The following is a 24490-nucleotide window of genomic DNA, read 5'->3' on the forward strand; positions in this document are numbered from 1 at the left end:
GAACCCTCGTAAACAACGTAACAAACTCACGTAAGATGTAAAATGACGTGAAATTTGTCCGCTTTGAATGATCTAATGGCTGCCGTTTACAGAACCGCGATATCTGTTCTTGATGCAGAGCTATTAGTTTGTAAACTTCGTGCTTCTATTTTTTTCAGACTTCTGAAATTTTTTAAATCTCTTTAACAAAATTCAAGCCCTAAATCAAAATTCCGCTTCCAACAGTCACTAGAATTTAACTTTCTCTCTCAAAAGCAACAAATTTCATTAAAATCGGTCCAGGGGTTATCTCAGAAAAACGTTTTTGCGTTTTTACATGTATTTGAATAGGCCGCGTCGGAGTTGGGCCCGAGCTAAAGCTTCCTCTTAACAGTCACCCGAGAAAAATTAAGGTAAATTTTCCACGAAATAGGTCCCTCAGAAGAACTGGAATCTGCAATAAAAAAAATCGACCCTGGGCAGTCGCATATAGCGAACAAAATTTTTCCTTAATGGGTTCAGCTTTTGCCGTTGACATCCCCGCTAATTATCGTCAATCAAAGCAACCAGCATGGAAAGCTTCCTTTACAACAATTCCCACAGTGTGTTGGATCTGCATATTTTTTTCTTCTTTTCAGCGCAGGCGCGCAGTAGGCAGATTGTTGCAGGGAATAATGCAGCACGGTGCAGCAGCTGCTCATTGTTATGGTAGATTTCCATTGCTTTGACTACGGTTAATTCTATCCTGGCCAAAGGTCACAGCCAGTGCCCATGCATTTATATAGGCCCCAACTTTAGTTATCTTGATCTTAACGTTGGCCTTTACTGGATAATTCCAACTTGACCAGCCAGAATGCAAATGACCCCCTTAGTGACCCCTTAAGTGGCAGGGTCTGTCTCGGTGGAGCTTAGGAGATGGTCCGTGCGTTGAGCACATGCCATCTCTCGTCGAAAATATTGGTGATAATATCGGGAAGATGATTCCAAAGAACAATAGCATGTGGAAGGGCTGATGAATTGAAGGCTCGTCCATGTATGCACTTAATGCTGCACAGATTGCATAAGCAGTGTTGATCATCCACATTTCTCAAACACCTTTGCAACAATCACGATTGAGATGGTGGCCTAGATTATCTGCATTGCCAGTTTGTCCCGTGATGCACCAAAGTCTCCGTAATGCCAAAACGCGATGCAGCCCTGTTGCAACTACTGTAAAAACTAACTTCAATTTTAAGTTAGCTACAAGAATAGGCGACATGTTTTTGTCTCAACCGTACAAAGTGACAGACAATGAAGCCAGAGGAAGCATAGGGGAAAGTAACTGTTACATTTCATTGAAGTGTAAAAATAAAAGTTGACAAAAAGACAACTTGACGCAGGAGGGGGCTGAACCCACATCAGCAAATTATGTCGGTGGGGCTTTACCAGGTAATCTGCCATCCCTCCGGTGACTTCCTTGGGCATTTGTGTACAATATTGGCCCTGTGACAGTGGGCCTCATGGCCAAGGTGGTGAATGTGGAACACCCTCTTAATCACAGCTGTCCCAAAGTATGTGAGCGAAGGAGTAGGCAGCTTTTGTGATGAAAGTGGCATGTCATTGTTGGAAAGCATGTCATCAATCTACACGGCAGCATGTTTGATTGCAAAACTTTTGTCGCCTTCATGTGAGGGCGATACTGGTTCTGACAGCACACTGTTGACAACACTTGTGAATCCAATATTATATCTGGCTGTAACATGCAGAAAATGTTTGGAGTCATTTTCTCAGAAAGTAGGCATGCACTAGAATTGGTTTAATGTGATATATCACTTGGGATGGCAAATCCTAGAAAATATACAACAGGCTCATTTCACTTATCTGCACCAACTTCGGTGCTTGAACGTCCACAATGTCTTTTAAAAAATGTAAGCTCTTTTGGAAATTCAGAAGAAGGACTTCTCTCAAAAAGTAATTGAGGGGCGCACTGGTTTGGCTTAGTGAATGCTCCATTGATGACTCACTGCTCTAGTTGTGCCTTTTTGTGACATTGCTGTGGGCAATTTTTCTTGCTTCCCACCTCTTTCTTGTGTACATTTCCCTTCTTCGAATAAAACCACCAGTTGATAGTCAGAGCCTGTGTTGTTGTCTTCTTGTAGTCCTGCCGTATTTCAGTCAATAATTACATTTAGCTTTTAGGTTAGTAGATAAACAATTCCAGATAAGGGCTTTGTGAACCACTCACTGATGTTCTTGCAGAATGCTGGCCAGAAGAAGCGGACCCGCATTGAGTACACGGACGCCGAGAAACCGTACAGCTGTGAAAGTGAGTGTCATCTCTTTTGTGCCATCTCTGTTGTGCCACTCTCTGGTCATCATGGGAGCCTCGTTCTGCCCTTTCCCTATGCTTGGAACATGAATATCAGTTCGTGGCTCAACTTTTCAACTGATTGATTGGTCTTTGTGGGGCATCTTTGATTTGAGTGCGAGGAACAAGGGGGGAACCAAGGAGCTGGATGCTTTGTTGGTTATGTGAAGTTGAAGAATTCCTAGTTGCTGTGTTGTTCTTGAAGATGGGAGTGTGTGCAGTGCAGGTGCACAACAGTGCATGAAGGAGCGTGCCCTCGTGAACATCCTCTCCACGCTGTCTGTGCTCCTTTCTTTTGTGTTCTGTGCTGTACAAACATGTGAAGCAGACAGGCAGTGAAGCCAGGAAAAGCATATTGCAGCTTAACCATTATATTTTGATTGAAATGTAAAAAACAATAAGAAAAAGGCTGGACTTTAACAAATATTCAATTTTTTTTCGACATTCGAACGAATATTACGCTATTCAATATTTTCTTTGATCTGAATTTATGCTTGTCAATGTCTTTGCCCTGGATTTACTCAACAGCATTCTAAAAACAAATAAACAAAATGTAAACGTTTTGCCACCTGTGCACATGGCATCGTCAGTACACAAATGGTCCAGTAGCACACAGTACATCCCGTTTATCTAGGAGGCAGCCGTATATATCTGACAGCAGGCCACGGTTAGAATTACAGGCTGACTAATCACAGCAGGTAAATCACGATTAAACAAATTTTCTTGGAGTTCGTCGAAGCACCCATGCCAATGTTTTCACATTATTAAAATTAAACATCATTAAAAGCAAAGGTGTAGGATTGGTTTTGTGGATGAAACATACTTTAAAGTATGACTAACAGTGCAGGTTAAAAAGTGTGAATAAACGAAGGTGCAGGCTCTCCATCTCTGGTACAAGTCTGTTGCTCAAGGCCTTCTGTTGCGCAAGTTTTTATCTGTGATGAATGAAAATCCACATGGAGCAACTCGAGATAGACTAAAAATTTCAACAATCACGTACGTGCATAGAATCACGCAGAATCTGAAAAAGGTCGCTCAGTGTGTTAACGTCAAAGTCGTGTTCTCTGCCCCTGAAAAAGAAGCCAACCTTTGCAAAATGACCGTCTCAGGATCTAGGCCCAAACATGCCTGCCTTGTCACACGCAAGAATAAATTCATAGATTGCACAAACAATGTGGTGTATCGGATGCCCTCTGGTAAATATTACATCAGACAGATGGGTCGATTGGTTAACGAAAGACTGAAAGAGCATGAGCACAGTGTTGACCACGCTAAACACTGTTGGCTTTCTGCCCACTGCTGCATGTGTGGATGTAAGCCAAGATACAAAAAATTTAGTATAATTGCAAAACACAGTGATCGTGTCATGCATGAAATAATCCAAGCGGGACAATTTCTATATATGATGGATGGGTGCATCAGCACACCCTCTGTCGCACTACCGTAAAAATCGGAATATACGTCGAACTTTTTAAAAAAAAACCATTGCGAAAATTAGACCCTCGTCTTATACACCGGACATTGGCGGAAAAACTGCGGAAGTCTTGCAACAATGGGTGGATGAAGTAAAGAGCAGCCTTCGCCATCAGCAGCACCGCGGCGTGGCGACATTGTGGCAATGCCAATTTGCGTTTACATTGTCACAAAGTTATATTGGTTAAAGGCTGCTTTTTCACATTTTGTTTCAAAATGAGTGGAATCAGATGGCAGTTCATCGTCACCTTCAAGAAAAAGGCGATTGAGTGCGCGGAAGCCCACGGCGACCTCGCGGCACAGCACGAATTTGGAGTATCCGAAAAGAGCATTCGGTACTGGCGGAGGCAGAAGCAGCAAACCAACAGAAAACGTCATTCCGTGGGCGGACTGCAGAACTGGAAGACAAGGTTGCGGAGTTCGTCCGAGAGCTGCATGTAAGATCGCTGCCTGTGACTGCCGAATGCATACGTTTGAAAGCGGTAGAGATCGCGCACGCCTCTGGACTGGGCAGCGAGAAGCACTCGTCATCCGACTCTAGTTCGGACGACTCTGATCAAAGGCGTTGCTCTGATTCGGAGTAGTGCTTGCGCACTTTGTGCCCTTCTGTGTACTGTACACCCGGCCAATTTTTAACAGTATCGCGCGACCATCGACCCGCGTGTTTGTCAGCACCGTCTCATCATGGCACAGAGTGGCGAAATAACGAAAGTAAGCGCACATGTACACATGCGCGTATCTCGTTTGTTTCGCCGCTCAGCGCCGTTAATAAGGTTTTGACATGCATGGGGTCGATGGTCGCGCGATACTGTTAAAAATTGGCCGGGTGCACATGCGAGCAGCATTTAAATAAATACTGTCACTATTGTGCATGAGTCGCATTTGTTTCAAGGTAAGGGTGTCTTTCGGTACTTTTGCCATTGAAAAAGATTTTTTTCATTTTTAGAATTCGTTAGTTGAGGGATCGACCTATATTCCGGTCCAACTTATAGTCCGGTTTTTACGGTAACTGACAAGAAGGTCAGATACCTCGCGCTATCGACACCACGTTGAATTTTGTATAGCTTTGTTGCGTTGTTCTGCGCATGGTTGGTGGGATAGTGTGTGGCTGGATAACTTGCTATGCTTTCTGAAAAGAAAATAAACGGTTGGAAGTTAGCACTCTGTTCTCTCTTCTGTCCCCTCTGCTGTCCTTGCGCTGTTATTCACAATTTAAAATATTAAAAGAAACGGATCCTCCAGCTCCATCTTTGCACGTGTGTTGTGTGTGGCCTTCATGACGTGGTTAAAGTGTTCGTTAAGACCTGTACTGTGTTGCCACCCAGTCTCGCCAATGTAGCTGGTGTTGCAGTCTGAGCAGTGCACCTTGTAGATGACATTGCATTAAGTTTTCAGTAATTTCAAGGTATTAAAAGTGAACGAATATCAAAACTGGGTGTGCATGCAACGGTTTCTGTTTTGTTAAGTCAGTGAAATCTGGACTAATATACCGAATAGTAGTTTTCAAATTGAATGTAGACAAACAGCCGGATATGGAATCGGATATCAGGAAATTTATAGCTGTGTTTATTACTTGCAAATTTGGCACGGGAAATCATGGTGCTGCGTATGCTCGGGAGCCCCCAGTAACTAAGGCACATAGAAATTTAGCTATACAGTATAGTCGACTCTTACCAAAGGAAACTCCAAATTAGTAAGGCAGCACTGATTATAGTTAATATCTACGATATTAAAGTCTGGAAAATACATTTTTATCAGTGGAATGTCTGTTGATTAGAATCAGTTGTTTTTTCCTTCTGAAGCTACAGAATTGGTGACATTCTGTTGTACAGAACTACAAATGAGGTTCTCAGTTTAACAGTGGACCTGTATTATATGGCAGTAATTTATAGCATAGCAAGTTTTTCTTTCCAGTTTTTCTTCAAAGTACAGAAGGGCTTTCCCATCTTTACGGCAGGTGGGTTATCGTATGGCTAATCTGCACGAAAGCATGACATGACTCGATTACTGCTCTGCACATAGATATCATTCATGCTGTGCGGGTTGAATGGGTTGAAGAAAGAAGTTGGCAGATAATTATGGACAAAGGGAGAGCGTCTCATCGCTGCCTGATTGCTCAACACCAGACAGCTGTGGCCAGTTGCCTAGCTGAGGCTCGCCTACCCTATCGTAACTCATGCTGCTTGCTGTGGGGAACCCATTCTAACTAAACGTCTGCAATTTTCAGACTAGATGGGTGTCCATTATGCAAGAAAAGGTGAGGCGTGCAGACAGGACACAAGAGAAGTGGACAACACGAACGCCGACTATCAACTGAAGGGAGCACTGAGGGGAAAAAAAAGAAAAGACACAAAACTCATCTGCGCCAGGTCTGGAATGGCATCACCACGTGTCAATCGGGTACACGTACCGGTATACGTGAGAGATAACTGTTAAGGCACTTAATCTCTTTCTTATGTAAAGTTAAGTTAAGACTGCATGGGAAGTTCCTCAAATTCGGACTGCCGGAGGACACCTCATAATGCTGACTGGAATCTGCATGGCAAGAATTACGATTAATGATCGGACTTACCTTGCCACCTTCGTTATCCTGCAACAGTGTTCACGAGACGTCATTCTCGGCATTACAGCATCCTGGCATTCTCGGCATCCTGTACCAGCACGGTGCAATCATAAACCTTAAGTCGAAATTAATAATGCTGTCAGAAGATCAAGCAATACCGCCAGAGTACACTTGTAGCTGCCACGCCTTGAGTGTGCTCGAAGATCAAGTGAGGATCCCGCCTCTCTCCATCATTGTTATAGTAAAACCTTGTTAAACAGTACCCGCTTAAACAGTAGATTCGTTTTAAAAGTCGTAAAGTCAAATCCCCGACTCAGCGGCCATTGAACATAATGTGTTTTGTATCCGCGTAAACCGTACCAGCTTATTCCATACGCATCGGTCAAAACGTGCGTTTCAACTTTTCGTCGCACAAACACGGCGGTGCACCATCTCCATCGGGCGGCCTGGCAAAACAACAAGCCTCAGAGATCGGAACAGCGGCCTCCAAGCGCCCTGTGCATTTGCGTGTGAAGCCACATCAACATCAACATCATTTTGACGCTGTGCCAGAGAGCGTTCTGGCGTCGTGCAAGCAAGTACTCGTGTCATTCCGAAGCTCGGACAAAAAAGACGTCGGATGCTCAGCATAGAAGAAAAATTATACATCGTCCGTGCTATCGAACGTGACACGAAGTCGGCGTTGGCACGCAACAGGGATCTGCTGTTGACTACAGTGTGTGGCATTTGGAATGCGAAGAAGTTGCTCGGCAGCGCTGCTGCAACCACGAAGACATGTCGGCTACGAGGTTGGACTTTTCGCCATCGTTGCCTGTGTTGTTACCGAAATGTCGACTAGCGATAGTGATGAGGACGACATGGAAAGCGACAGCACGGGCGATTCAGACCCGACAGTGGCATAAGCTGCGTGTTACGTCAGCCTCATGAATGCAATCGTCGCGATGAGAATGGACGCGATAACGTAACTCTATTCCAAATGAAAAGTATTCCAAACTCTGGCACCCGGCAATGAAAAAGACGCCCCCGGGACTTCTGCAGCACTACTGCGCACGTGCACGGAGACGTAACGCTAACGAGGGATCTGCCATGCAAGTGTTTGCCGAGAAGAGAGGGCTGGCTGAATGAAAAGCTGGCCCGCAGCTTCAGTAAGTTTGGGGCCGCTGTCGTCGTCGTGCTAGGCCGCCGCGGCATCAAACGAAAATAACACTTTTGTCGCGTGAAGTGAATAAATACTGCATGTGTTTTCCCCTTTCATCACACTCTCTCTGAGTTCCGTTTTCGACAGGTAAGTGGGCGATCTCATGCTATTATGTTAAACAGTACTACCATTTAGTATGTACTTTTTCCGAGCCCTGGCCAACTACGGTTCAATGAGGTTTCACTGTATTTCCGTAGACATTGAAACACCTGCAGACATAGAAGGCGTCATTGAGTGTGACCAACGTCTATTGCTGAACTGTGAAACTTGTGTCGCAAGAGGGATTGCTCAACTGCAAGGAGGGAATGTGAAAGTGATGCTGGCAAACTTCAGCCAGGAGTTCAAGCACATCAAAAGGGCACGACGATCACGTACATTGAAGAAATTGTGGAAACCAGCAACGCGTTTGTCCTCTCAGATTCAGCTGCATCAGCGACGACGACCATAGTTCCCAAACCAGACTTTGACATAAATCCAAGTCTCCCCATGATTAAGCAGCAACAGCTCAGAAGTCTGCTCCGACAATACAAAGACTGCTTTTTGCCGTCATCTAGGATTCGACAAACACCAGTCGCAAAGCATCACATAATAACCTAAGATTGTGCTCTACCACTCTGCCAGAGCCCTTACTGAGTTTCCACACGAGAATGTGAAGCTATTAGGCAACAAGTCGACGAAATGCTGCATGACGACATCATCCGGCTGTCGAAAAGCCTGTGGGCTTCTCCTGTAGTCTTGGTGAAGAAAAAGGACGGAACCCTATGTTTCTGTATCGATTATCGTCGACTGAAAAAGATCACGAAGAAGGATGTACACCCCCTCCCGTGGATAGGTGACGCATTGGATCAGCTGTGCATCGCTAAGTACTCCTCGATGGACCTCAAGTCTGGCTATTGGCAAATAGAAGTCCACGAAAGAGATTGCAAAAAGACCACCTTCATCACACCAGACGGCCTCTGTGAGTTCAAGGTTATGCAATTTGGACTGTGCTCAGTGCCTGCAATCTTCCAGCGATTGATGGGTACAGTTTTAGCAGAATTGAACTTGCAGACCTGTCTTATTTACTCGGATGACATTGTCATCTTCGCCAGGAGTTTCGACGATCACCTTAGGTGGCTTGCGAGTGTACTAGAGGCCATCAAGTCATGAGGGCTCACTCTGACGCTGGAAAAGTGCCTCTTTGCTTACGATGAGCTTCTGTTCCTAGGCCATGTCATTAGCAAATCTGGAGTCCGCCCCAACCCGCAGAAGACAGCTGCCATCGCAAAGTTCCTGTAGCCTATCGACAAGAAGGCAGTGCATAGATTCCTTGGCATGTGTGCCTACTGTATGCGCTTTGTCAAGGACTTTTTACACATCACTGAGCCGCTGACACATCTAACTAAATGTGATGTTTAGTTTAATTGGGAAATACTGCATGCCAACGCATGCAGTTGCTTCCGGTTTTACACACTTCGTTGCCGAAATCCACACTGACGCCAGTAGCTTAGGCCTTGGTGCCGTTCTAGTCCAGAGGAAAGACGGACTTGAACAGGTGATAGCTTACGCTAGCCGGTCACCGTCAAAAATGAAGGAAAGTTATTCTACAACCGAAAAGGAATGCCTCGCCATCGTTTGGGCTACAGCAAAATTTCGCCCTTACCTATATGGCAGGCTGTTCAATGTCATCAGCGACCGACACGTGTTGTGTTGGCTAGCAGACTTAAAGGACCCTTTAGGACAGCTGGCGTAGTTGAACCTCAGACTGCAAGAATATGACACCACTGTAACCTACAAGTCTGGACGAAAACACTCTGACGCCGATTTCCTATCACACGCCCCCATTGACCTGCCGCCGCAAGACGACGAGGATGATGACAGCTTCCTTGGAATAATAAGCACGGAAGACTTCGCTGAACAGCAACAAGCAGACCCGGAACTAAAAGGCCTTGTCAAGTATTTGGAAGGGAACACTGGTGTTGTCCCTAAGGCATTTAAGTGAGGATTGTCTTCGTGTTCTCTTCAAAACAACGTACTAGGAAAGAAGACCTTCTCACCAGTCTGCACCATCTACCTCCTTGTTGTTCCCTCAACACTCCATCCAAAAATACTGCACGCCCTACATGACAATCCGACCGCTGGACACGTCGGATTCTCCTGGACACTATTGACGATACAGGAAAGGTATTATTGGCCGCGCCTGACCGCCGAGGTCACCTGTTATGTCAGAACATGCCGAGATTGTCAGCGACACAAGACACCACCGACAAGGCCAGCGGGATTACTACAGCCATTTGAGCCTCCTTGCCGACCATTTCAGCAGATCGGGATGCGCTTGTTGGGACCCTTTACGACGTCAACAACCGGAAATAAGTGGATCGTTGTGGCGACTGACTACCTCACCCGCTTCGCTGAAGCGAAAGCTCTGCTGAAAGGTAGTGCAGGTGAAGTGGCGAAATTCTTCGTCGAGAACATCTGGCTGCGACATGGCGCCCAGAAGTGCTCATCAGCGACAGAGGAACGTCCTTAACAGCGAAGCTCATCCAAGCCATTCTCCAATACAGCCAGACAAGTCACAGGAGGACAACTGCCTACTACCTGCAGACAAATGGTTTTATGGAGCGCCTGAATAAGACCCTCGCCGACATGTTAGCAATGTACGTCGACATTGCACACAAGACCTGGGATGCTGTCCTGTCATATGTAACCTTCGCTTACAACCCGGCGGTGTAAGAAACAACACAGATCACGCTGTTAGAGCTGGTTTACGGGAGGAACCTGATGACGACTCTCGACGCCATGCTGTCGCACGTCACCGACAAAGAGAATCTTGACATTGCTACCTATCTCCAGCACCCTGAAAAAGTCCGACAGCTTGCCCGCCTGTGGATCAAGAACCAGCAGAGGACCGACAGCAGACACTCGTTAAGAAAAAAAATGGCTCGATTCGTTTCTGTGTGGACTATCGTCGCCTCAACAAGATTACACGAAAAGATGTCTATCCTCTACCGCGCATAGATGACGCCCTGGATTGTCTACATGGTGCTGAATTCTTTTCTTCTTTGGACTTGCGATCGGGCTATTGGCAAGTGCCAGTGGATGAATCCGACCGCCCGAAAACAGCTTTCATTACGCCTGATGGCCTGTATGAGTTTACGGTAATGCCATTCGGCCTCTGCAATGCGCCCGCGACATTCGAAAGAATGATGGACAATATTCTGCGAGGCCTCAAATGGAAGACGTGCCTGTGTTATTTAGACGACGTGGTAGTTTTCTCCCCTGATTTCACCACTCACCTCTCTCGTCTACGCGAAGTCCTTACTTGTCTTGCCACCGCCGGCCTTCAACTTAACTTGAAAAAGTGCCGCTTCGGCGCCCGACAGCTGACCATACTTGGCCATGTCGTTTCCAAAGACGGCGTCCTTCCCGACCCTGACAAACTTCGTGCTGTCGCAGAATTTCCGCGGCCGACTACACTGAAAGAGCTCCGAAGTTTTATCGGCCTTTGCTCGTATTTTCGACGCTTTGTACGCAATTTTGCCTGCATCATCGCTCCTCTGACTAAGCTCCTGGCTGGCCCAGGTGACCTTCGCGATTGGACTCCGGCATGTGACCAAGCCTTCACCACTTTGCGTCGTCTGCTTACCTCACCACCTGTTCTACGCCACTATGACCCGACTGCCCCGACCGAAGTTCATACAGACGCCAGTGGCGTTGGTCTTGGAGCCGTCCTTGCGCAACGCAAGCCTGGCTTTCCGGAATATGTGGTTGCATATGCGAGTCGTGCCCTCACGAAGGCAGAAACCAATTATTCTGTCACAGAAAAAGAATGTTTGGCTATAGTTTGGGCGTTAAACAAATTTCGCCCTTACTTGTATGGCCATCCGTTCGATGTTGTGACAGACCACCACGCGCTCTGCTGGCTTGCGTCACTGAAAGACCCGTCAGGCCGTCTTGGACGTTGGGCTCTTCGGCTCCAAGAATTTGACATTCGCGTCATCTATCGATCCGGGCGCCAACATTCTGATGCCGATGCACTCTCCCGATCACCCATGAGATCCGACGAAACGCCACCCTCACCCGTAGAGTGCCCGGTTGCTACACTTGCTGTTACTGACATGCCGTCTGAACAAAGGAAAGACCCGTGGATTGTGTCTCTCATTGACATTCTTCACAGTTCTTCAAAGGCTACATGCCCTCGAGCCCTTCGTCGCCAAGCCACCCATTTCGTGCTACGGGACGCCATCTTGTACCGCCGAAACTATCAGCCGGACGGTCGCAAATGGCTGCTAGTCATCCCTCGCCATTTGCGCTCCGACATATGCACGTATTTCCACGCCGACCCCCAACAAGCTCATGCTGGCGTCCTGAAAACCTACGAGCGGCTCCGTCAGCGCTACTACTGGCGCGGCATGTATTCTTATGTCCGCAAATACATTCGGTCATGTGTAGCCTGTCAGCGACGCAAGACATCTCCTCATACGACTGGCCCTCTGCAACCTTTGCCGTGTCCTGCACGTCCTTTTGATCGGATTGGCATTGACCTCTATGGGCCTCTTCCATCCACTGCTAAAGGAAATCGTTGGATAATTGTTGCAGTAGACCACCTCACAAGATATGCCGAAACCGCTGCACTTGCTTCGGCTGCTGCTCGCGACGTCGCCGCATTCATGTTACGGCATTTCATCTTACGGCATGGCGCACCGCGAGAACTGCTCAGCGACCGAGGCCGTGTCTTCTTGTCCGAAGTTATTAATGAGCTACTCGCCGCTTGCCGCACTATTCACCGCACCACTACGGCGTATCACCCACAGACTAACGGTCTCACGGAACGGTTCAACCGCACTCTGGGTGACATGCTCACCATGTATGTTGCGTCTGATCATTCCAATTGGGACAATGTCCTCCCTTTTGTGACGTACGCGTATAACACCGCCGTTCAGGCTACCACAGGCTTCTCCCCATTTTTCCTTCTTTATGGACGTGAACCATCCACTACCCTCGACACCATGCTACCATATCATCCGGATGCCTCTGAATTCACCCCTCTTTCCGAAGTTGCTCGCCATGCTGAAGAGTGCCGCCAACTGGCTCGCTCGTTCACGTCGGATACCCAAGGTATCCACAAAGATCGCCGCGACAACGGGCAGCCCACACAGTCCTTCGCCGTGGACTCTCACGTCTGGCTTCAGCTGCCCTTCCAATCTCCAGGCCTTAGCCCAAAGCTTGCTCCAAAATATCAGGGTCCGTACCGGATCGTCGCGTGTCCATCGCCGGTGAATTATGTGGTGGAACCGGTGACGCCATCTTCGGACAAACGCCGCCGTGGCCGCGAGACGGTTCACGTCAGTCGTCTGAAGCCGTACCACGACCCCCTTATCATGTCATCACCTTAGGTCGCCAGGATGGCTCCTCTTCGCGGCGGGGGCAATTGTAGTGGGTAACATGCATGTGGCGCTGTGCGAACTGCCACCGCTGCGGCGCGAGACCCGAGCTCGGGCTGCTGATGCGAACGGCTAGGACTCGCGATCAAGAGCTACTTGCGATCCCTCGTACGAGCTGCAATAAACCCCCTTTCACAACCTTCGATGCTGCTACGTCAATTACTAGCCCGGCGATCGTGTTTGGGTTTGGACGCCGATACGCCAACGAGGGCTCAATGAGAAACTATTACACCACTATTTTGGGCCCTACAAGATCACCCGGCGCATTGGCGCACTCGACTACGAGGTCATGCCAGACGGCATTTCACTATCAGAGCGGTGCCGCTCGCGACCTGAAATAGTCCATGTTGTGTGGCTTAAGCCATTCTACTAGTGCTAACTTGCTTTGGGACTTTACGTAGCTAACTTTGGGCTTTTTTGGACTATGTTATTTTGTACTTTGCTTTGTTGTTTTGTTGGTTTTGTTTAATAAGTGTCCTTTTTGTTTTGAGCTCTCCTGTTTGGTTGCAGCATTGGGACAATGCTTTTTGAGAGGGGGGCATTGACATGGTACTTGTTTGTCTTTTTTGGGTGACTGCTTTTCACCGTCTAATGAATGTTATCAATGCATCTTTTTGCTGTCAGTTGTCACCGAGCCTTGTGTAATCTTATTTCATGTATATGCGACGCGAATGGTGTAGAACTTTCTGGAAGACACATGGGCATCAGCAATTACTCTGGAACCTTCGATACTGATGTGCTTGACTTGCTGATCAGATTTTCGCTGATCGCCGACTGTGTTCACCGCTGTTGCCGTTCTTTGAGTGTAGTTTGTTTTTGAGGGCACAAGTTTGCACAGTAAAATGCTAGTTTCGTCATTCCCCGTTTTCCTGCTTTCTTCACCGTCACTACTACGTGACAATATAGCATGCCCACAACGCCAAAAGCATGATTAAGTGGTAGGTGGCTTGCAAAATAGTGTCTGCCCTCTTCCATACGTAGCCGTGGCCGTACCACTCACTAGAAGCTCTGGCTGGAAAACAGCAATTATCTTCGCTGTTACCTGGGCTGCAGCAAGTCTGGTCTGCCAACACAAAGACACACAATGTTCTGTTCCCTTAGTTTTGTTTGGCCCTGTTTTAGTGCTCGTACATACATTACATACATTATTTAAATTCATCAATTTGTAAACGAAAAGTTAGGTTTTTTTTAATATTGTTACTCTAGAAAAAGAGGACAAGGTTGTCAACTGTGAAGGCGACGAAGTGGCAACAGCCTCTCGGGATTCTGGGCTGCTGTTTATATACGCATCGTGTAAATACATAGTGTAAAAAGTTTCATACCCGTGACATTTTGGTGGACGTGCGGGGTACGCGTCTTTGCCACCGAGCTCTGCAGCGTATGTCTCACCCAGCCTGGGACCATGCTTCCAGTGGAAGGCACCGTGTCTGCAGCTGCAATGCAGACTATGCATACATGGTACATTTCTCTACCTCAGCCACAAGACCCCGGCAACTTCACCGGTCCCGAAGGTGTTGACATAGAAGAATGGTTGAAGATGTATGAGCGTGTCAGCAAGGTGAGCAGGTGGGATCCGACCATAATGCTGGCCAATGTTGTGTTCTACCTCGACGGAACACCGTGAACGTGGTTTTACGCACACGAAGAAGAGCTAACCAGCTGGGACTTGTTCAAAGAAAAGCTGTCTGACGTTTTTGGCAATCCGACCGGTCGACAACTAGCCGCCAAGCAACAACTCGCCACGCGTGCCCAAACTGCTACCGAGTCGTATGTATCCTACATTCAGGACGTCCTAGCCCTCTGTCATAAGATCGACACGTCCATGCCAGAGACGGACAAGGTTGGACACATTATCAAAGGCATCGCGGACAACGCATTCAATCTTCTGGTCTTTAGAAACTTAGTGACTGTCGACGCCATCGTGAAGAAGTGCCGCTGTTTCGAGCAGGCGAATAGTCGCCATATATACAATCAGTTTACACGGCTTCCAAATACTGCAGCGACCTCTTCCTGTACCGACCCCACCGACCAATCTAGCTCGCCACCACGAAGCGAAAACATTACCCTAATTGCACGCCGTGAACTCGAAACAGCGTTTCCTGCCTCGCCTCAACAGACGTCTTGGAACAACACTGCTGAGACAATATTGCTAATCCAGTTCGTGGTTCGCCAGGAAATCGCTAATATGGGTCTTCCCAGCGCCTGCTTCTTGAGTCGCACTGACACCCGCCCTGCTCCTATGCCTTGGTCCTATCGCAGTCCACCTCACAGTGTCCGTTATTCCTACACTACCAGGAATCCGGATTGGCGTACACCTGATGACAGGCCGATCTGTTTCTGCTGCGGCCAAATCAGTTACGTATTCCATCACTACTAGAGCCGTTGGTCGTCCCCTCCTCAAAACACCTTCCTGAATTCAAGTTCGCCCCGAAGTTTCTCACCCCATCGCTTCTACAGTCGGTTCTTGACGGCTCGCCGTCGTCGACCTAGGCAAAACTAGGCAATGCGGCACCTCGAGGTGGTGCTGCAATGTTGCATTCGCCACAAGATCCTCCTTTGACGCTATTTACGAGACATAACCTTCTTGACGTCCAACTTGATGGCACACCTGTCACAGCACTCATAGGTACCGGAGCACACATATCGATTATGACCAGCCGCCTAAGCCGCCATTTAAAAAAAATTGTTACGCCTGCTGTTAATCGGTTCGTACGAATCGCCGACGGTAGCACGGTGACCGTGGTCGGAATGTGTACTGCATGTGTGAGCATTTCTGGCCGCCATACTGTTGTCCTTTTCACTGTGCTTGACCAATGCCCCCATTACCTCATACTAGGCCTAGATTTCCTCTCCGCCCATTAAGTGCTCATCGATTGTTCCTCAACTACTGTGCGTCTTGACCTGCCTCTACTGGACGGTCCTCTGACACCACACGAAATTCGCCTAAGGCCGACTGATTTTGTTAACTTTCCACCACAGGTCTTAAGATACATAGAAATGTCGCCTTCTACGCCAGTTTCCGATGGTGATTACATCTCCGCTCCCATAACTGCCATCACTCTCACGTACAATGTTACTGTCCCGCATACAATAGTGAGGGTCACAGACAATCAGATGTATCTCCTGTGGTGAATTTCGGGCTCGCTAAGCAAATTCTGCCTAAACATATCACCCTGGCTACAATCGCTGCTTTCGAAGTTAGTTGCATTGAGGATTTTGCCGTCGACGCTTCCTGTGAGCCTTTCCAGTCTGCCAAATGTACTGACAACGACATTAGAAAAATGATCGCCCAGAATCTCACTCCTGCGGAGTCTGAACAGCTCTGCAGTCTATTGCTTTCCTACAAGGATATATTCGACCTGAACAAATGACCCTTAGGCCAGACGTCACTTGTCAAACATTGCATACATATAGGCGATAATCCACCCATCCATCAGAGACCCTATCAAGTTTCAGCTTCGGAGCATCATGTCATCAAAAGAGAAGTACACAAGAAGCTAGCAAAAGACATCATTGAGCCATCGTCAAGTCTGTGGGCATCCCCTGTCATGCTGGTCAAAAAGAAGGACTGTTAATGGAGATTCTGCGTTGATTACCACCACCTCAACCATGTAACGAAGAAAGACATCTACCCACTACCTCGTATCGATGGCGCCCTCGATTGCCCATACGGGGCACAGTATTTTTGTCTGTCGATCTGCGGTTCAGATATTGGCAAATCGCTTTCGATGATCTAGATCGTGAAAAGACCACCTTTATAACACCTGATGGTCTTTACCAAATCAAAGTTATGCCTTTTGGGCTATGCAACGCTCGGGCTACCTTTGAGCGTATTGTCACGTGGTGGTGACGTTGAAAAACACAGTAGCAATACTGTGAAAGACAAAACTAACTTTTATTGGGCGAACCTGTGCCCACAAAAACAGGCTACACTTATAGCACAACGATAGCGGTGAACACGGTCGGCGATCGTCGAAAATCTGATCAGCGGGTCCAGCGCGTCGGCTTTTAAACAGTAGTCATCGAATCTTCCAGACTAATCGCTGGGACCCGCGTGCCTTCCACAAAGTTCTACACAATTCGCGTCACGCGATGAAGTCACATAACACAAGGTTCGGCGACAATAGACAGCGGATAGAAGCATCGATAACTTTCCAGAAACTTCGGATACATGCAGGCGTCCCGCGCTGTGCGATAACATTTGTTAGGCGGCGAAACGTGGTCGCCCGATAAATATAAGTACATGTGTCAATACCCCCCTCTTAAAAAGCATCGACCCGATGCTGCAAACAAACGAAAGTAATAAAGAAAAGCACTCATAGCAAAGAATACAACAAAATAAGGAAGTTCGTCAGCGTCCGTAAAAGGGTTTAAGGCGCACCACGTGGACCACTACAGATCGTGCGTGCCGCCGCTCTGAATGCGAAATGCCGTCTGGCACGACCTCATAGTCCAGTGCACCAATACGTCGGATGACCTTGTAGGGTCCGAAGTAGTGTTGCAATAGTTTCTCACTCAGTCCTCGTCGGCGTATCGGGGTCCATACCCAAACACGGTCGCCGTCTGGTACTTGACTCATTACTCGAAGGATTCAAGTGGTCGACTTGTCTCTGCTACCTAGGTGATGTTATTGTGTTCTCGTCCTCATTCAGCACACACATTGAGCACCTTTCAGCTGTATTTGCCGTTTTTTGCACGGCTGGTACACCTCAATTCTAAGAAATGTAACTTCGGCCACCGTGAGATTACTGTTCTTGGAAATGTTGTCAATGCAACTGGCATCCGACCGGACCCAGAGACAATTTGCGCCGTGAAAGAGTTCTCTGTTCCACGGTCTGAAAAATATATACGAAGTTTCGAGGGCCTTTGCTCTTAATTTCGCCATTTTTTTTTAGATTTTGCTACCATAGCATGCCCTTTCACAGATCTCCTAAAAAGAAGTGTGCCTTTTCATGGGGATCCTCTCAGGCCACTGCCTTTTCTCGTTTTACCGCCTTTCTCACCATCCCACTGATTCTAGGACACTTCACTGCTCCAGCCCCTACAGAGGTGCGCACGATACCAGTGGCCATAGAATCGGTGAGGACTTGGCACAGGTTCAACACGGCCATGAACGTGTCATTGAGTACGCTAGCCGTTCTTTGTCATCTGCGAAGCGGAACTACTCTATTACCGAGTGCGAATGTTTGACCATTGTGTGGGCAGTGGTGAAATTCCGCCCTTATTTATATTGCCACATCCTATATGGTCGCCGCGGGTATGTGCCAGGTGATGAGAACAACGCTGAAGTAGCACGCGAGTGGAAAAAACAGAGACGACAACGACGTCGTGTTGACTGCTCTGATAAAGTGCTTTCATGTGTTCTCTACGCCGGCTTTCCCGTCTCCTACTAGGTCGCGACTTTGGTGGAGGTGCTGGGTAGGATTGCCTCATGCTCGGCACCCCTTCGCGGAGCCATACCTCGAAAGCATAATCGCCTTCGTTCGCCGAAACTCCTGTTCACCGGTACAGTCGCCGCCTGCTAAGCCTGACGCCCGAGTTCAACCCTTTGCAGGACCCTGCTGGAATGCGTTTACCTACTTCCGCCATGGCTACTGCAACTCCATCGCAGGTGACGCTGCAGAATCCTAAGATACCAGAAAGTTTCCATGGCGACGCTTTTGAAGATGTCCAAGATTGGCTGGACGAATTTGAGCGTGTCGCCAGTTATAATGACTGGGGCTCCCAGCAAAAGCTGTCTAATGTCTATTTCGCGCTTCAAGACAGTGCGCGGACGTGGTTTGTGAACCGGGAGAGGAGTTTGACCACATGGGATGCCTTCCGCACCCAGCTGCTAGACACGTTCACTAGTACCTACAGAAGAGACAATGCGCAGCTCCTACTCGAATCCCGTATTCAAAAACCAAACGAGAGCTTTGCCATGTTTGCAGAAGACATGGCGCGCCTTTTCCACAGAGCAGACCCAAAGCAAGCCGAAGAAAAGAAGTTGCGCTATCTCTTGCGCGGAGTGAAGGAGGAACTGTTTGCCGGGCTCGTGAGGAACCCACCGACGACACTGGCTGAATTTACCAAGGAGGCTACCGCTATAGAACGGGCACTACAGCAAAGGTACCGGCAATATGACCGCAAGAGCTCGCCCATGAATGCTTCAATTCTACCTGAGAGCTGCAGCACGTCTCTGTGTGAAGTAATCCGAGAGATTGTGCGAGAGGAGATCCTGCAGCTCGGGATCTCTCCCATGGCACCAGCGGTGGCTTCTGTCGGTGACATCGTTCGGGAGGAAGTTCAAGAGGCCTTTTCATCGCCCGACTGGCAGGCGGTGCCGCGACGATTAACCTACGCGGAAGCTGTCTGTCGTCCACCTCCCGCCACTTTGATGCTTCTGACACCGTCGACCACTACGACGCAACCATCAGCACCACCCCCGACGCCCTATTTTCGACAGTCACAGCCGCCGCCAACTATGCCGTATCGCCGCCAGTCGATCGCTGCGCCTCGTTTCAATGGCGAATCCCCTGCCGGCTACCCGCTTCGAAAGACCGATTTGTGGCGCACTGCTGACCGCCGGCCGCTATGCTTTCATTGCGGCGAAGCAGGACATGTTTACTGCGCGTGCCATTACCGCGTGGCTGGGTATGCAAGATTTCCCAACTGCAATTACCCTGTGTCTGATGCTGCACGTAGCTGCTGCGGAAATTCTACAAACTTTCGGCCAGAAGGTTCAACGACGCCTCGATCGCGTTCCCCTTCTCCGGCTCGTTACACCCCACCGACCCGTCGCGATTTTTCTGACGCCTCTAGGGGCAGGTCTCCTAGCCCGCGCCGGTGAAACTAGACGCAGCGAGCTCCAGGGGTGAGGTTGCAAATCGGCTACATATCCAAGAGCCCCCAGCTCCGACGATCGACGACTCTACAAGTCTGACGAGTCCAACCACACCCCCTGTAACCGAAGCCGTCAGCGCCGATCTTGTCATTTGCAGTGACGGCCACTAAGTGGCCGCTCCCGTCGACACTGGTTGGCACTTTTCGATAATAAGGAAAAAGCTGGCCGATAGGCTGAGAAAAGTGAAGACGCCGTGGACCGGGCCCAACATCAGAACTTCCGGCGGCCAGTTGATGACGCTGATTGGAAAATTCACAGCCAGGATAGTAATCGCCGGTGCAACCTTTGTCGCTACCCTCGTCATTCTCTTTGAGTGTTGTAAGGAACTTATATTGGGGTGGATTTCTTGAGAGAGTACGGTGCAATGATTAATGTCCGTGACCTCGTCGTCACATTTTCTACGAGCTCAGGTGACGTCGACCCCGCGGAACACCAGTGACCCCGCTTACGTATCGCCGACGACGGCGTCACGCTTCCGCCGCGAAGCTGTTCCCTCGTACTTGTAATCTGCGACAACTTGAACACCGAGACTGGTGTCGCTGAAACACATCCGACGCACTGGTGCTGAGTCAAGGGGTTTCCATCGTCAGGGCCGTAATTAACGTACACGACGGACATGCTGAACTCCTGCTGATGGATTTTACCAGGGAACGTCGACACATTGTTAAAGGCACAGCTGTTGCTTACTTCGACGAATTTACTTCAATACAGGACTGCCTCTCAGTGGAGCTCGCGCCGTCCACCGTGGTTATGCCTTCCCCTGTGGTTGACATCAGTCCCACCTTATCACCCGTGGAACGCAACAGCCTTCTTGAGCTCATCGATGAGTTTAAGAGTTGCTTCTCATCCACATCACGAGTTAGCCAGACGGCGCTCACTAAGCACCGTATTGTCACCGAAGCCAACGCCAGACCAGTTCGGCAGAATCCTTATCGTGTAGCACTGAAAGAGCGCGAGGCAATACAAACGCAAGTGAAGACGATGCTTGAGGACGGGGTTATTCGGCCATCTAACAGTCCTTGGGCATCACCTGTCGTATTGGTGAAAAAAGAACGACGGCAGCCTGCACTTCTGCGTCGACTATCGAAAACTCAACCAGATCACAAAGAAAGACGTTTATCCGCTACCACGTATCAACGATTCACGGGACAGGCTACGAAACGCACATTACTTTTCGTTGATGGTCTTGAAAAGCGGCTACTGGCAAATAGAAGTTGATGAGAGAGACCGTGAGAAGACCGCTTTTGTGACGCCCGACGGACTTTATGAATTTCAGGTGCTCCCCTTCGGTTTGTGTTCTGCGCCGGCAATGTTTCAACGACTAATGGACACGGTAGTTTCAGGCCTCAAATGGCAAACCTGTCTGGTGTACCTCGACGACGTGATTGTTTTCTCCGTCACGTTCGAGGAACACTTACAGAGGCTAAAGACGGTCTTTGAAGCAATCTCTGCCATTGCTAATTTCCCAACGCCATCAGATAAAAAGGCAGTGCGATGTTTTCTGGGCCTTTGCGCCTACTACCGACGGTTTATCGCGGAATTTTCGCGTATTGCATGGCCATTGACACATCTTACCAGAGAAGATGTCCCATTTGTGTGGGGTGAAGACCAGCAACGGGCTTTTAATGACCTACGCCAACGGCTGCAGACGCCTCCCGTGCTCGCACACTTTGATGAAGATGCCCCTACTATTCTTCATACCGACGCTAGTAATGTCGGCCTTGGCGCAGTGCTTGTACAGCGGCAGGACGGCGCTGAAAGAGTGATTGCTTACGCCAGCAGGACGCTATCAAGGATAGAGGCTAACTACTCTACCACAGAAAAAGAATGTCTCGCACTGGTATGGGCCGTCCTGAAATTTCGGCCATATTTGTATGGTCGGAGTTTCACCGTTGTCAGTGATCATCATGCACTTTGCTGGCTGACTAATTTAAAAGATCCAGCTGGTCGGCTTGCGCGCTGGAGCCTTCGGCTCCAAGAGTTCGACTTCACTGTTGTATACAAACCGGGGAACGACACGGCGATGTCGACTGCCTTTCTCGGTCTCCTGTTGAGACTGCCGTGCACGACAATGATGACGCGGCTTTTCTAGGCGTGCTAGATACTGTGGCTGTTTCACGCCAGCAACGCGAGGACGCAGAACTTGTTCCTCTTTTCGATTACTTAGAGGGAAAAACAAGCAGCGTGCCAAGGTTATTTGCCAGAGGGCTGCCTTCATTCTGCTTATGCCACGAAGTTCTCTATAAAAAGAACTTTTCACCTAGTGGCAGCAGCTACCTACTCGTCATTCCCCCATCTCTTCGCGACGAAGTCCTACATGCCTGTCACAATGAGCTGACCGCTGGTCACTTAGGCTACACTCGGACATTGGCAAGGATTAGGCTAAAGTACTATTGGCTGAGACTTGCGTCGATCGTGAAACATTACACACAGACATGCCTGGATTGCCAGCGCCGCAAAGCCCTACCTGGCAAGCCAGCTGGACTGCTGCATCCTGTTCAGATACCGCAAGCGCCGTTTGAACAAATTGGCATGGACCTTTTAGGTCCGTTTCCGCTGTCTACTGCCGGAAATAGATGGATAATCGTCATCACGGATTATCTTACTCGATACGCGGAAACAGGTGCTATCCAACGTGGAACAGCAGCCGAAGCAGCGCGATTTTTTGTCGAAGCCATCGTCCTAAGGCATGGCGCTCCCGCAGTGGTCATAACAGACAGAGGATCCGCGTTCACGGCTGCGCTTCTGGATACCGTGTTGCAACTAAGTGGTACCACTCACCGAAAGACCACGGCTTATCATCCCCAAACCAATGGGCTGACAGAACATATGAATAAGACTCTGGCAGACATGATGAGTATGTACAGTACTCACGGAATGAAATGGGACACCGAGCATTTAGTAGAACCCTACATGTGTGCAAAATACGCGAGAGCACCATGTCATGTTGCTAGGAATTTGGTCACCAAAGGTGACCAGGACTCTGATGTAAGTGTACGCGCCGGAATTACGTTGATGTGACACAAACTGTAGCCGGTTGAAACGAAAGTATGCGTGTTCTGATTCCGTGCCACGCATTGGGGCTGCGGCCACTCCTCAGATAGTTAACTAGTCGCAAACACCAAGAAAATTAAAACTTTATCCTGTGCATTTACATACTCGTAAAAACGCGGTGCTGCCACAGTCGTGCAGCGCGAAAGAACAAAAGAGGCGCAGGTCGTGTAAACAAGGCACTCCGAGAGGGAGAAAGCGAGAGTGAGGGCGCACAGGGAGAAGGAAGAACAAGGGAGGGGAGAGGAGTCCAATGTTCGCAGACAAAGGCGGTGCCCGGGCGGGATGCTTGAAATGGACGCGAGGCAGCACAATGCGCATTACTTAGCCCTAAATTGACGCGTTTCATTCCGTGAGCACTGTACATCGACGTCGACCACAAGAACTGGGACGAGATTTTACCATATGTTACATTTGCGTATAACACGGCTCGCCAAGAGACAACACGCGTGACGCCTTTCAACCTCGTTTACGGACGCGTAGTGACGACAATATTGGACGCAATGCTGCCACACGAGTGCGGTGACGACGAGACTGGTGCCGAGGAGTTTACGCAACGCACAGAGGAAGCCAGGCAGCTTGCGCGTTTGCGAATCAAATAACAACAGGATTACGATGCCCGACACTACAATCTTCGACACAGACCCGTCACATACAACGTCAGTGACCAGGTGGGGGTCTGGACTCCGATTCGTCGGCGGGGGCTGTCTGAAAAGCTCCTGCGAAGATACTTCAGCCCGTACACAGTTCTGCTCCGCATCAGCGATGTGAATTATGAAGTTGTCCCCGACAGCCATAACTGCTCCAAACGCCGGCGGCATCTGCCCGAGGTTGTGCACGTGCTTCATATGAAGCCATACATTTCCTCATGACCTCAACTTTGCACCGTCTGTGCACAGCCTTCGGCGGTTGGTGCATCGGGACGATTCCTTTTTATTTTTTTCAAGGGGGGGGGGGGGGGGGCAAATCCACATCCTATATGGTCGCCGTGGGTATGTGCCAGGCAATGAGAACGACGCTGAAGTAGCACGCGAGTGGAAAAAACAGAGACGACAACGACGTCGCATTGACTGCTCTGATAAAGTGCTTTCATACGTCCTCTACGCCGGCTTTCCCGTCTCCTACTAGGCTGCGACAATATAGCAGGCCCTTTTCTATCGTAACGGACTGCCACGCCCTCTGTTGGCTTTCGTCCTTAAAGGATCCCACAGGGAGGCTTGGACGATGGGCTTTGCAGCTGCAAGAGTATTCCTATTCGGTGGTGTACAGGTCTGGTCGCCTACACAAGGACGCTGACTGCTTGTCCCGTTACCCTGTACACACGCCCTCCAACGCCTACGTGGATGCTTCTGCAAGTGTTCTTTCCATTTCCCAGCTTTTGGACATAGCCAACGAGCAACGCCATTACGCTACTTTGAGGTCTCCTAAACAGTCTTGATGATGTTTAAGTATTGCTGCATAAACATAATCCAAAGTTGCTGTGTGTTCAAGAGACACATATAAATTCTACTTGCAAACACTTTCTTTGGCAAAATTTTCCGAAAAGACCATGATGAAGCTCATGCCTCATCCG

General features: G+C 48.8%; 1 protein-coding gene across 2 annotated transcripts in view; it reads left to right on the forward strand.

Annotated features, from left to right (window-relative positions):
• The window catches only part of d4 (double PHD fingers d4), a 196824-nt gene that overhangs the window by 68618 nt on the left and 103716 nt on the right, over window positions 1–24490 (forward strand). For both annotated transcript variants that reach the window (XM_050182386.2, XM_055073203.1), the window contains exon 4: window positions 2218–2284. In XM_050182386.2, coding sequence (XP_050038343.1) covers window positions 2218–2284 — 67 coding nt within the window. The remainder of the gene's footprint in view (window positions 1–2217; window positions 2285–24490) is intronic.

This window comes from Dermacentor andersoni, chromosome 7 (genome assembly GCF_023375885.2).
Source record: "Dermacentor andersoni chromosome 7, qqDerAnde1_hic_scaffold, whole genome shotgun sequence".
Lineage (NCBI taxonomy): Eukaryota > Metazoa > Arthropoda > Arachnida > Ixodida > Ixodidae > Dermacentor > Dermacentor andersoni.